This window comes from Bubalus bubalis, chromosome 3 (assembly GCF_019923935.1).
Source record: "Bubalus bubalis isolate 160015118507 breed Murrah chromosome 3, NDDB_SH_1, whole genome shotgun sequence".
In the NCBI taxonomy this organism is placed as follows: domain Eukaryota; kingdom Metazoa; phylum Chordata; class Mammalia; order Artiodactyla; family Bovidae; genus Bubalus; species Bubalus bubalis.
The window spans coordinates 141,117,077-141,132,273 of record NC_059159.1 but is presented as its reverse complement, the minus strand read 5'-3'; the positions used below and the strand labels follow the sequence as shown (position 1 = coordinate 141,132,273).

Genomic DNA, 15,197 nt, shown 5'->3' with positions numbered 1-15,197 from the left:
GGGGAGTAGAAGAAGGGTGACACAGTTAACGGTGCCTCTAGCTGCAGAGAATTACCTTGGCATTTCATCATTTTTTTCAGTGAGCATGGTTACTCTTACAATGAGGAAAAATGTATTTTCTGTCTATAGTTGAACATCATCCATAGATCTTGCCCCTCTGAGTTGTTGGATCTTAATTTGCTTTTTCTATGAAATGGGTGAAGCATCCGTTTGGGGCATATTTTTAACAGACTTAAAAGTCAGGGTACCTTGGAGAGGGAAGGGTAAGTTACAGTTTACAAGGCAGTTTATACACTCTTACTTTTTTCTCAGAACAAACCTGTGAAAGTGGATGAAATTTATTTAGCATAAAAATGAAACCCTGAGAAATAATGTTTTTTTATTAAAGTAGTGACCCTGTTCATGTCCTCAACTGTTAAGTGTTTACAGACAGCATAAAAAACGTCGGCACTGAAAGCTTCCTTAAAATACTCACTCTAGTCCTTGTCGTTCCTGGAACACTGATACCTCTCTTCCACTTTATGATACCATATCAGCAATATAGTGTCTCTTTTTTTAAGATAGGAAAGTTTTAGATCAGCCATCCTTATTTTTTTTAATGAGCTTTATATGAAAAGTAAGTTCTTAAATTGTTTTATTATTAATTTTAAAATAGAATGTAAATGTTTATGAAATGTTTTTACAGCTTCAGCTTGTCCTACTTCTAAGGAATTCAAACTGTTATTGCCCTCACAAGGGATATATAGCAGAATAAAATGATGTTTTAATTATAAGGGTAAAATGTTTAAAAGAAATTAAAAGCAATAGCTAACATTCATTGAGCACTTTCAGTGGGTCAGGCACTATTTAAGTACTTTACATGGGTAAACTTATCTAATTTTCACCAGAGCCCCATTAACTGTGGTATTATTTTGATATCCTCAGGTACAGATGAGGAAACTGTAAACAGTATATATAGATAAGATGTAATACAGTCTCATCAAAATTCCTTTTGTAGGCTACCCTTCAGAACAGCTCACTGTCTGCTTTTACTCAGAGCAAGAAGTACATGGGCATTGCCTTCCTCTTTGGTACAGCAAAGTGGTGCAGGGATGCTCCTGCACTCCCCCAGCTTGGATAGATCTCTTCTTACTAGCTAGTAGCAAGTTTTAAGTTGCCAGTAGTAAGTGGAGTAAATAAAATAAGTAAAGCTCTCAAAATAGTAAAAGTAGGGAATTCCCTGGAGGTCAAGTGGTTTGAACTTGGCACTTTTACTGCCATGGGCCTGGGTTCAATCCCTGGTCAGGGAACTAAGATCCTACCAAAATTTTTAAAACATAGAGCAATGATCCTGGCCATCTAGAGGATAGCAGCCAATCAAGAGGGACAGGGAATGTCCTGGGATGGGAATGAGGTATTATCAAACATACAGAAAACACTAGAATCTTGGTTCCTTCAGACTGCCATGTTTTCTTATTAAATCGAGTAGTCATAATGTAAAACAAAAAGAGGAAGGGCTTCCCTGGTATCTCAGACAGTAAAGAATCTGCCTGCAATGCAGGAGACCTGGGTTCAATTCCTGGGTCAGGAAGATCCCCGGAGAAGGGAATGGCTACCCACTCCAGTATTCTTGCCAGGAGAATTCCAGAACAGCCTGGCAGGCTGCAGTCCATAGGTATACAAAGAGTCAGACACGACTGAGCGACTAACACACACACACACACACACACACACACACAGCAAAAGGAATTAAAAGAGGAGTGGAGCTAAAGTATGGTAAATTTCCTCCAATAGCAATTAAAAATAATCAGCTTCTGTCTAAAGATTATGTTCTTCCATCTCATTTCTTCTAATACATTAGAATTTTGTCCACATAATATTTTGAGTAGAGCTTCTGTCATCTCAACAGAAAATCTTTCTGTGAAAGTTTGAAACAGGGCCACTGCTTTCAATTTAAAGTAGGAACAAAAAGTGCTCATTTCTTTCTCAGGTCTGTCTAAATCAGATTGTGTATTTGGATCCCCTTCTTCACCTAACCCTTTGAGACCAGCTGGCACATTTGTTCAGGTAAACCTAGCTCAGACCCGAGCAGGAAACCCTCCCGTCTCTGCCTCTCCCGCAAACACTCTGAATACAAGCAGCTCTGGGCCAGGTGCTCGGGAGGGGCTGGGCAGTTCAGGTGGCTCCTCCGCTCTGCCTGAGGTGCCATGTGCGGTGAGCTTGCTGTGCACCGGCTGCCCGGCGTGCCTTTCGGGGTCCTGCAGATGTGTCTTGCTTGTCGATTAACTTGCAAAGTTCTGCCACCCACATGCCTAATTTCAGCTCTCCTTGGATTTGGTTACAGTTTTCAGACTGTTTCAGATGCTGTTCCTTTCGACTTTGTAAACCAGTCTATTTCGTTTTTTAGGCAGTGCTTTTACATGAAGACCAAAAGCAACAAAAAACATCTATATTTTTGAGTCCCCAGTCAGGTATGTGGGTTTTTTAAAAAAACAAATGTGTGTTGTTTTATTTACTGCATAGCGTACCACATGCCTTTTGAGACGCTTCCTTTGAATAAGTGGTTTTAACAGCGATTGGACATCAGAATAACTTGGGGAGCTTTTAAAAATACACTTGCCCTCGACCTTCATTTCCTAAATCAGATTCTTCGAGGGTTAGGCTTAAGCCTGTTTTTTTTTTTTTTTTTTAATGTTCTAGGTGATTCTTATACCATCCTTGAATAGGAACCATAGGGAACCATAGTCTCTAATTATTTGTTCCTCTTCTACACTTTTTGTTTCTGCTTTGAAATTGCCACTGGCTTGTCAGCAGTGTATTCTCATGGAGATTATTTGCCACCAAAGAAAGTAATTGTGGGTCTGAACACTCTGTCTCAACTATGTCACTTATTTACTGGTTCCTTCAACAAATATTAAGCCACACCTCCCACCCACCCGCCCCCTCCAGGTGTGGGGTGTGGGCCTAAATACTGAAGATAAAAGCCCCTTCTCTCATTTACTCTGCCTTCTTGTCAGAAAAGAGACAGACATATTTCATGTGGCGACAGATGTTAAAAAATATAAAGAAGGAAAAGGAAAAGAGAATGTTGGGAAGGAGGCACCCTCTGATAAAGTAACATTTCAGCAAAGAATCAAAGTAAAAGGAAGAAGCAAGTCAAGAAGAACTTGGATTTAGACTCTTACAACAGAGCTGAAAACAGTTTTGTCCCAAGTGGTGACACTAAGCCGGATGAGGGAGGAGGGTAACTGGAGGTGAGGTCAGGGTACACGACTGTGGGTCACACAGCTCCTTCAGCGGTGGTAGGGATGGGTTTTTTCCTCTACATGAGATGGGCAGCTGTTGGAGGCAAAGGAGTGGTAGAATTGTCTTAAAAGGTTCACTATGACTACTGAGGAGGCAAGGGTGAAAAACCAACAAGGAGGCTCCTTCTGTAGTTCATGGGAGAAATGAGGACAGCTTGGACAGGGGTGGAAGGGATGGAGGAAGTGAGGTCTGCTCATATTCTGGAGACTTTAAAGGTAGTGCCGACATGATCATTGATGAGTTGGATGTTAAGACATGACAGAAAATCATGAGATTTTGAGACTCAGAGGTGACACTGATTTTTTGTCCTGAGCAGCTAGAAGAGTGAAGTTTGAATTTCCTGTGCTGAGGAACCATCAGGAAGAACAGATTATGGGGAGAAATAGAGTTCAGCTTTAAATGTGTAAGTTTTAAGAGACCTGCTGGATATTGTGGTAGAGGTGTTGAATAGCCAAGTAGATATAGGAAGGAGCCTGGCAATTAGAGCAGAAGTCCCATCTGCAGATACAAATTTGAGGATAATCAGTATGTAATTGATGATAGTTAAGCCCTGGATCTGACTGCAATCACGTAGGAAATACATGCAGATGAGAAAAGCATGTAGAGGCTTAGGCAAAATAAACCAAGGAGACAGAAACACACCCCCAGAAAAAAGTGTTTAACAGTGGGGATGGAGAAGCAGCGAGTTTGATCTTTTAATGGAGTTTTAATGGAGAAAGTGCCTCAAACGGGGGGCAGTTGGCTTTGTGCAAATTGCTTCTGACAGACCTGTTCAACAAGGACTGAGAACGCTGCATTTTATTTGGCAACACAGAAGTCCCTCACTGTGACTTTGAAAAGAGCCATTTCTTTGAAATAGGGGGCAGAAAGACCTGATTGTAGGGAGTTGTGCTGAGAAGTGCTGGAAGAATTGTAGGGTACCTGACCTCAGCTATGGCTGCATAGTGCCAGGACCCCCAATCCCTACCCAGTCCCCCCAGGCCCAAGGAAAGGAGGGGAAAATAGGATGCTATGAAGGCCTTTCTTGGTGTTTCAAGAGTAGTTTTAATCCTGAAATAGAAGGGAGAAATTTGAAGAGTAAAAGAAAAATCAAAGTAACTTTAACATATAATGAATCACTTTTTCAGCTTTTTTTTTAAGGGGATGAAACTATAAATCATGATGCAAACAGCTGGCCTTTAGACACTTAACTAGTTTTGTTTAATATCTCTTTCTCTTCCCCTCTCTAATTTTCAATAAAGTAGGATTAAAGAAGGGAAATTGTTTTAAAAAAATAGAGCGTGTGTACTCTTTTTAAATTGATTGTATAGTTGATGAGAAAAGTTTTTGAAATTTTAAAGCTTCATTGATAAAACCTGACAGTTTTATATATAATGTAAAACAAGCCACCTATTTTGTGGTCAGCTTTTACGTGTTGTATGTTATTGCTAAGGTGCAAACAATGTTTGCTTGTAGGTTGGAGAGATGCCTGTGTTAGTTATAAAGAATGAAGAGGCTAAGCCACCTCTCCAATCAGGTGTCAGTTTCTGAGAGAGAGCGCTCCCAGAGCCTCGGCAGCCTCCCCAGCCCCGCAGCAGATAGAGCTCTTCCCTGCTATCGCCAGCCCAGGCTGCAATAAGCCAGGGCGCAGTGGTCTCACCCTGGGAAAGCTAAGGAAGCTCCAGGCGAAGGGCATTTGGTTGTCTCTGCTTCGAATGTTAACAAGGAAAATAAATTGAATTATTAAATTATTTAAGTACTTCTTAAGATGAATTACCTCAAATATATAAAATGATCTACGTAGAAATAGGCATTTATTTTTATAATATGTGAATATTTTACAGTTGTGTTTTTTTAATGATTGGGAAAAACATTCGAAATGGCATCAAGTGTCTGTACAATCAGACTGAGGTAGGACGTCCCAAAGAGAAACAGAAATCTTCAAAGAATTGTCACACTTATCCAAAAGGGGAATGTGGTATCCATGAAAGGTGAAGACATAGGAGATTCTGTAAGAACAGGCAAGAGCAGCTCTTTCCTGGGAAGGTTTTGTAATTGTTCTCATTGGAATGCATGGACTTAAAAATAAAAAAAGTTCTACTGGGAAAACCCTCAAAATGAAATAGAGTGAAATGAGAATGGGGTCTGTTCTGAGAGGATTTGATTGATAGTGGGAGTAGCCATGAAACATGGATGAGGAGATTGACAAGCTGCCTTGGAAGCTACTTCAGCAAATGAAAGTGGATTGGAGACAGACTCCACTGCAGTTTGTGGGGTTGTTTCCGATAGATCCTCTGAGAGTTTGAAGGTCACATAGTTAACAGATGTAAAGAAGCCAAAAGACTTGTTTTTACAAGCTTCAGCCTTGAATAGGCATTTCCAGAACACTTTTCTTAAGAAAATACTGGTCCTTACTTAGTTGAGATTTGTTTTGTCAAAGATAAGATGTTGATGAATATCAGCTTTTGCTGTCAGATTGCACAGTGTGATTTCTGGCTCTGTGATCTTATCCTCCATTGCTTCAGTTTCCTCATCTGTTAAAGGGGATAATAATAATACTAATCTTGTAGGACTGTTGCAAAATCTATGTAAAAGCACTTAGAACAGTACCTGCATGATTTGAGAGCAGAGGTTGGTGGGCGCCAGTGGCGTTTGGTGTTCTGCAGGACATCTGTCAGCATTGCTTATGCTAAAGATTTTATGCATTTTGAAAGTAAAATTTTAATATAATTTCTTAAGTGGGGGAAAAGTACAGATGTTAGGCATATACCTAGAAATGGCAATACCAATTGACAGTAGGCTAGGATTTCAATAAATTATCTTTTGAGTGAAAGATTTACATCTTTATAAATCTTTTGAGTAACCATAAAACTTAAGCTTACTACAGAAAAAAAAATGTTACTGCAATAAATAAGGTTTGCTTTCTACCAGGAAAAAAAAAAAAAAATTACAGGTGGTTAAAACTTATCTTTTCTAATAAACTCTTCAAGTTAATGACAACTGTTAACACTGTCAAATTTATCCATGAAAAATTTATACAAGTTATGTATGTTGTTATGTGAAATGTCTCAACATTAAGTAGGATTAAGTTTCCAGAAAGCTCATTCTTTTCACAGACTTGATCTGTGATGCATGGGTGGTTTCCTAAGGAGAAGCTCCTAGTGTGTACAGCCCCTGATCTTCCGCAATAGCTGAATTGACCTTAGAAGAAAGAGGTGAGCTCCTCTGAGCTCCAGGTGTCCTGTTTATAAAATTGGCAAAAGCACCATCTGTCTCGTGCTGCTGTGCTTAAAGCAGCCACCCACATCCAATAATCAACCAAGTTCTCTTTCCTCTCCTGATACTTCCTCCATTCCACTAAGCTACATATTGTTCCTGAGTCTCAAATGAGACAGCAGTAGATAGAAAATCCCACAAGTTTCCTTGCTCTTTTCCTCCCTCCCTCACATACACACAGCTAACAGTGCCTTAGATGTTCAGTAAGTTTTATTGATTAGAGGTGGACTCATTTTGACAGAGTAAAGAAGAGTGGGAGCGTGATCAAGAACATGAGCTTTAAAGTCAGACTTACTCTAGTTTGACATCCAGCCCAATCATTTACTAGGTCTGTTACCTCTGTCATGTTAGTGAGCCTCTCTGCCTCAGTTTCCTTGTCCATAAATTGGGGCTAATAGCTCACAGGGCAACTGTAAGGATTAGTTTCATATATGTAAAGCCCTAAACACCGTATCCGGCACACATCACTCGATAAATTATTACTCTAATTGCTGTAGTTAACAGAAAGTCTCCAACTATGCTCTGACTGTCTAACTCTTAGGACAAATACATAATGAAAACTTTTAACGAAAGAAGAGTATGTGGAGATTGAAGAACCATAGTCATAAACTGTTCGGTATGAGAATCTCAAGACTAACATTTTTCTCTTTCTTAATCCACTACTGTTTTTTGGAAAGAAAATTATTTTTCAAAAGAAACTACCTCTGTGTCTTTGTTTATTCCATTTTAATCCAAGGGTTTGAAATCTTAAATATTGGAGATGCTATAAGAGATTGGTGAATATCTTTTCTCCTTTATGATAATGTATACTTTTTTCCTTGACCAGAATGTTATAGCTTACTTATTAAAAACAAAAGCACAGTGGTCTTTATGACAGTATATGTAAAATAATATAAGCACTTTTTGAAAACCATATGGGAAGATCTTATCAGTGAATATATAGATCATTGTTTTTCATACCCTTCTTGATATTCCAGTATATGAACATACATTATGTATTTAACCATTCTTTATTAATGGAACTAGTTCTCTTCAAATATTTGTTATATCAGTGTCTTCAAAACTTTTTTGCTTGCATACTCGGTCCCAAAATGTTGAACCACCCATATATCTCCTTGTATGTGTTTAAGTTGACATCTGTTTTTCATCATAGTTGCAAAACATGTAATTTCTGGAGGTTTTTTTTAAAATATTGGCATTTTTAAAACAAAACTTTTAAATCAGTCTTTTTAAATGTATCAAATGAAATATAAATATTATTGCAGAAATTTTACATCTTTTTTTTTCTCCTTGAATTCTTTTGTTTCACTTCCATGGAATTTTATCTTAAGATGATATATTTTTATCATATATATTTCAAGCATTTTATTGACTGGCCACAAAAGTGTTCATATAAATTGAGTTTTTCAGCTTTTTGTTAAATCTCAAAGTGTAAAAATGTCTTCTAAATTGTTTTTATAGTTGGTAGAAGAATATAATTGACCAAAACCAATGTTACAAATTTTGATTAAAAATTGCTTCCTATGTTTACTTACTGAAAATGCCTGTCATTTAATTAGATGAGATTTTTATCCCATGCATTCATTTATCTTCGGAGTAGTACTGCTTACTGCATGAATGAAACAGTGAATCATTTCTATTCCTAATCTTTTTGTTTTATACTTCATAAACATTGTGAAGCCTCATTAGTCTTTATAATGGCAAATTAAAAGGGATTTCTTAGAAAGGGGTTTTGGAGTCTGGGAGGGGAAGAGACACAACAGTGCCACTCAGTTGTTTCCATTCCTTTTTAATCAAATCACCAAAAAATCACGTAAATCGTATCATCAGAAGTTATTCTGATGGTCATCAGCTATCAGTGTAATTTTATGAAAGCTAAAAATTTGGGCTTTTATTAGATGTATTCCCATTTTGCTACAGATCCCAGCATTTTGTGTGCTTCTCTGCCTCCCAAGGGTTTTTTTTTTTTTTCGCCCTAGGGTAATGTGCCACATTAAGAGATGAATGGTTAGAACACACGTGTCTCTCTCTGTCTTGTGAAAGGGTAAAGAGAAAGTGGTATGATTCCTGAGAACCACCCCAAAGCCTGGTCCACAAAGACATTCTCAGATAGAACTCAGATAAAAATTGAAGCACTGTGGGCAGCTCTCTTAAAACTCTACCCACTTGTCCTCTTACGCTGTTCAGGAATAGCTTAATACCATGTACCCAAGGTTGAAGACCACTGTCTATATAAAACACTGCAACGTCAGTTTGCATATTTGTCTAGTTATTGCCTCAGGACAAATTCCCACTTAGGAGAATAATAGGTTTAAAATTAACCATATTTTGACAGTGATACCAATAATGCCACATTGTGATTGTGGACAGTTTCAGAGAGTCATTCACAATTTTTCCACACCCTTGCTTCATTGAGGATAGTCTTTTTTTGCCAGTCTGCTTGAAGTTCTGTTATTACCATTGAATGCTAACAATTTCCCACATTTTCATTTGTATTTCTTCATGTTACATCTTGGTATTTTTGAGTACTCATTTTTGTCTTTAGTTCTTTCTACTTAGAAATTTATTCATGCTTTGTCAAATATGTTACAGTATCCTTCATCACCAGTTTATTATTTTTTCAGCCTCATTTATGATTTATTTTGCCATGCATACACTTGTTCTAGTAGTTTGATCTAGCCAACTTTATGGTAGTTTCAAGTCATGCTTACACATTTTTAAGAATTTAATGTTCTTCCCCCAGATTACATAAAAATTCATATTTTATTTATAGTAGTTTTATCTTTTTTTCTTGACTGAACCGTGTGGCATGCAAGTTCTTAGTTCCCAACCAGGGGATCAAACCCTGCAGTGGAAGCACAGAGTCCCAACCACTGAACCAGGGAAGTCCCATAGTTTTATCTTTTTATGTGTAAATTTTTTTACATGAAGCTTCTTCAGGTATGTTGAGATTTTATATACATATATACACACACACACCTATATATATATATATACACACAGAGGATTACATGTTTAAGTGATAAGTAATAGAACTATAAGTATTATTAGAATGGTTTCTTAACATTTGGGCAAAAAATTTTTTAAGATCTAAATAATATAACAACTACTCATCTACTAGAGAATAGGCTTTATTTTTTCATATTTTCTTTTCACTCATTTATTATTAATAAGAATTCAGGTACCCATTCTTTTTTAAACTCTTACATATGTATCCTTTAACATATATATCCTTTAATATACATATCCTTGGTGAATTTTTAAATTTAAATGACTCACTGTATAATATGAATGTTTTACAACTTGATTTTTTATATCTAACAAAATGATTTTGAAATTTATATATGTTGTATATGAATTTAGTCTCTTTACAGTATTGCATCGTATGAATACAAAATATTTTATGTAAACATCACCTAGTGCATGAGCATTTAGATTATGTCTGGTGTTTTGCTGTTACAAGCAGTGTCGTAGCGAACACTCTTGTGTGAGTCTTCTTGAGCATATTTGAGAGATTCTATAGGATTTGAGTTCCTAGAAATCAATTTGTTGTGTCGTAGAGCATTTTCATATGTGCATATGTGCCTTTTCAACTTCGTTAGATACTGTCAGATACCCCCTCATTGGCTGAAACAGTTGCCACTTACATCAGCAGTGTTTATTCATACAAATATGATGAGTGAAAAAAATACTGTGGTGTTCTAATGGATTTTTTTTTTTAACTCTGGTGATGCTGAGCACCTTTTTATATGCTTACTAGCTGTGAATACCATGTATTTATTATCATATACATTCTAAATATTTTTCTCCAGTATATCTTATCTTACATCATTTCAGTTTTTAATTTTGAAATAGATGATTGGTTTTCCCTGATTAGTGTTCATGAACATGTGATTCATGATTTTAGGATTGTCTTTCAGAAATTGTTCCTCACCTAAAGTTGTAAAGATATCCATCTATATTTTTTTTCTAATAGCTTTAAAACTTTATTTTTCTTATTTAGATCTTGATTCTATCTGGTTGTATATAGAGTATGAGGTACTGATATAAATTTTTGTCCCTTAAGTGAAAAGCCTTTCCTCAGTACTTCATGCAGTTTAGAATGTCACAGACGGGTATTTTTGACCAGTAGACACTCTGTGGTATGAATATGGTATTTATACCTATAGATGCTTTGATTCTTCCTGCCATATCACTGATTTTTCACTGTGAGTTGACTCTCAGGATATCTTGCTTTGGAAAGTTTGCTTTCGAGGGGGCATAAATTTGTTTGCATACTTAATAAGTTGACTTTGGACATTTTAGAAAGTATAGTTTAGGCAAATTGAAAGTAAAAGCCATTTATACTTGTCCCATTTTAGAGCATTAACTATTATTTCAGTTTTGGAGATAAAATCTTCCCATCTTTTTACATCAATGTAATGGTAATAGTTAGCATTGATTGACCACTTTCTATGTGCCAGGTACTGTTCAGTTGTTTTACCTATATTAATGTATTTAATCTTCACAGTAACTCCAAGGGGATAGGTATTATTGTCTTCATTTTACAGATAAGCAAAAATGAGGCAATACATACCTGATTAGTGGTGTTTTTCAAATGTGTTTTTTTATTAATTTTTAGTTTAATGAAAATTCATGAGGATTTATAACCTTCATTTTTCATGTTATTAATTATCCTTCTCTGTATACCTAACATGTTACTGTGTTTATAATATAATTAGGCATATTCCAAGTTCTGGATATTTGAGTTATTTGCATGCTTTACAAGGTTTCTCTGGTTTATATGAATATTCCTTTAGCAAAATTTCTGTGCACCTACCTGTCCTCCTGCTCTTCTTTCAGCAGTTAGTGGTTAAGAATTGATACCTTGTTTTACTTTGCATCTCTTTGATTACCCACTGATATTGATTAATTTTTATCTACTTACATGCTTTTTTTTCTCTTTCATATGTTGCTTTTTCTTTCACCAGCTGTCTATTAGTGTTTGTCTTTTTTCTATGGATTTGTAATTTCTTTAGTGCTAAGAATAGAAAGCCCTTTTAATAAGTAAAGCATAATGTGGTATACTGAGGAAACTCTTTCCCCCTCCAGAATATTCACTACTTCTTATACTTTGACTCTCTCATATTTAATTCTATAATTCATTTGAAATTAGGTGAGGAGGAAAGGTATGATGTGAGGAAGGAAACTTCTCTATCCCTTTCCTTCCAAAATTACTTGTTTGACACAATACCAGTTATTGAACAATCCATACTTTCCACCATTGGTTTGAAATGTGTATAATCAATGTGTGTATATCCTTTGTCAGATACTACTTTCTTGTAAGTAATCACTTAAGAATTTGTCAGTTTTATTGTTTCATTGAACTATTTGTTTTGACTCCAAAACAAAATTTATTAACTGTTCTGTGGTGTGCATGTAATTAGCAGTCCCCATTTCTGTCCAGCAGCTGTAAATACAATAAATTTCCTTTTTTTCTTTTAAATCAATAAGTTATGGCTACCATGTCACCATTCACAGCTTCATGTCTGCAGAGTAATGACACAAGATATTTATTTCTGACCAAAGAATTCTTTAGAGTTTATTCTGTTTGGTTGCAGATGCAAAGCAGAGCTTTTAAAAGTTCTCCTGGCCTCTATACCAGTAGTGAGCATACATGTCATAACATGACGTCACTCTAGCAGCTCATCTGCATTTAGAAAGAATATGACGAGGCTTTTGTTGTACCTTTTTATATCTAGCCAGATGACTTGATTCAAAACAAGTGACAAGTATGAGGTTTCTGTAAATAATTAACCGTAAGAAGTAATTGTATAGCGTTTACGATAAAGTGAGGCCTGTTTCATTTATGTTGGGTTTTGTTTTTTCCCCTCCTCTAGGTAGCCTTTCCAGTAAATATATGACTCAGGGAAAAGCCTCAGCGAAGAGGACCCAGCAGGAATCATGAGGGAAGGAAAATGCCGCATTCTAAATGGCCACTCAGGCGTTCTATTCACTTTGAAAATTAGGTTCATTTCACAGGACACAGCAGCATAGATCAGGCTTCGACTTAACATTTAAGGGAAATGTCAGATTTTTTTAACTTAATGAAATTGTTAATGAGGAAAAAATGTTTAATATAGTCTTACCTACTACAGATCCCTATAGATTTAAGGATTTCAATAGAAAGCCATGATGTATGTATTTAAGACAGGTTTAAAAAAAAAAAAAATGTAACTATGGGCCAGTATTCATTGAATACAATTTCAAGCTTTTTAATTATTTCAGAGCACACTAAAAATAGTGGGCTGATAAACTCCAAGTAAATTAATCCTTTATAAATCCTTTTTGTTTGTTTTAAAGAGGGGAAATTATATTTATTGTTGTCAACTGAATCCTTGTGTGAAAGCGTGTCAAAACGTGTGAACTGCTACTGCTGTATTTACGATTTACAAACCTTATTTTATTGATATTTGTAGAATTGATAACGTGAACATGAGTACCTATTATGTGAGTCTCCTACAGATGAGCGGTGCCACTGAAGGGCTTTTGATTTTTTCCCTCTCTAATTTTAAGTTGACATATAACTAGTATGGTCATAAAAATGAAATGACATATAAGTACTATGGTCATAAAAATGAAGGAAAACAATAGTCCTGTTTGCTGCTAAAAACATTTGCAAAGGAAAAATGACAAAATAAAAGTAATTTTTACTTTTTATGATACTCCGAAATCAGGGTGGGTGACTTTTAAAATCCCTGATGATTAAAGAGGCTATTTCTGCCAATCACAAGTTTGATTGGTATCATTTTGATCTGACTGGAGCCTTCATGGAACTGTTTCTCTAATTCATGAGCCCTTCAGAAGTGGTCAGAACCATGCCTCGGATTATCATTTTGAAATAAAATCAAGATTTCAACCTGTAATTTTATCCACCTTACTTTCCAATGAGAGTCCTAAATTTCATGAGGAAACCAGGTGAAGGATTAAGGGCCGTACAGCTCTGCTCCCCTTTATTCCTCGCTACATCTCCATGTGCTCATGCTGTCTGGTGTTCACTGACAGCCAGTGCCTGCCAAGTCCCGTGAGTGTGCAGATGAGTCACACAGACTTGAGGGCATGAATGCATAGGGAGGGCTGCTGGGGGTGCTTGCTGGGCAAGCGTTCCCAGATAGAAGAGGGCTCGAAAGGAGCACACCCGTATGCTTTTCTTTTAAACAAATTCCTTGAAGACATTTTCCAGCTAAAGAAGAATCATATCAAAATTAACTTTATTTATTTGGGGCAGCAGTGGGGAGGGCTTCCCAGAGGACCCAGTGGGTAAAGAATCGGTCTGCAGTGCGGGAGACACGGGTTCGATCCCTGGGCTAGGAAGATCCCCTGGAAGAGGGCATGGCAGCCCACTCCAGTAACCTTGCCTGGAGAATCCCATGGACAGAGGAGCCTGGTGGGCTACAGTCCATAGGGTCACAGAGTCTGACACGATTGAAGCCACTGAGCCTGCACGCGCGCACACATTTCTTTTTTGGCTGCGTGGCTCTGCAAAGTCGACTGGACATAAAATTCTCGTCACTTTCCTTGAAAAGATTTGATACCATTCTGTTGTCTTCTGGCATAGTCACAGAAGACTACAGCCAATCTTATTTTTGTTCCCTTATAGGTTTTATTTTTCTGTTTGGATGCTTCTGTGTTTATTTCTCCTTACACCTTTTGTATCAAACAAAGGTTTGACATTAACTTTTGTCTGAAACAAAAGTGAATCCAGTGTCTCTCCCCACCTAAGTTTTGTTTGTTTGTTGTAGAATATATCTTTTTCATAATTTGTTTCTCAGAAATATTTTTCTTTCTCAAATGCCTCTCCCAATCATCTCCTTCCTTTCTGTTGGGAAAACTTGTCAAGCTTGATCTCCACGTGACTGGCTTGATTTTTAGTGTCATTCTGCCATTTCTCACATCAATTTTTTTGTTACTATACATTTAATTTTCTTGAACTTACCTAACCTACCACCCATCACCTTCCTGTTCCTGTCTTTTAGTTTTTTCTTATCTTCCTTTTCAGGATGCCATTTTCATATATCCTTTTAAGAATGTTTAAAAGTTCCCTACATTTTATTCTCCTAGAGTAGATTCTGTCCAATGAATTTGATAGCTTTTTCAATTCCTCACACTGAATTAGTGGGACAGTGACGAATGCTTGCCAGCAGACCTGGATAATGTGTTGCCCTTGGTTCTTCACTCCCTTTACTTGGGTGCTGGTCCCAGCCCCTTCTCAGCACCCTAGCTAGGGGACAGGTATATCTGTTCCATGCTGAGTCCAGTTTCCAGGGCGTGGCTATCTTGCAAATGCAGCTGGCCTGTCTCGTACAAGATCCAAAAATGCCCCACTACCAGGGTTCTCCCTTCCTCTTCCTCTCAAAAACAAAAATATTGAAATCCATTTTCATACCTCCAGTCTGCACTTTTTAATCTCTTGCTGAGTGTTCACAGTAGCAGCAGTATGCACAGTCAGAGGTACTATTAAGGTGTTCTGAGATACTTCAATTTATTTAAAATAAATAAATATATTACCCTAGTGGAAAAAAAATCCTGGGTAGGTAAGTCAATAGGGTTCATGTTACAAGCAGAAAATTGTTGAAAAAGCTAACAATTTAACAAACCTCTCTAAAACTGCAAAGATG

General features: G+C 36.8%; 1 protein-coding gene across 15 annotated transcripts in view; it reads left to right on the top strand.

Annotated features, from left to right (window-relative positions):
* The window catches only part of TUT7 (terminal uridylyl transferase 7), a 59,016-nt gene extending 45,571 nt beyond the window's left edge, over positions 1-13,445 (top strand). For 6 of the 15 annotated variants that reach the window (XM_044940248.2, XM_025281980.3, XM_006066848.4 and 3 more), the window contains one exon: positions 1,970-2,380. In XM_044940248.2, the coding sequence (XP_044796183.2) occupies positions 1,970-2,265 (296 nt within the window). In that variant the 3' untranslated portion in view covers positions 2,266-2,380. The other 9 variants (XM_025281978.3, XM_044940249.2, XM_025281979.3 and 6 more) reach the window with 9 other exon arrangements.
* Positions 13,446-15,197: the final 1,752 nt, after the last annotated feature.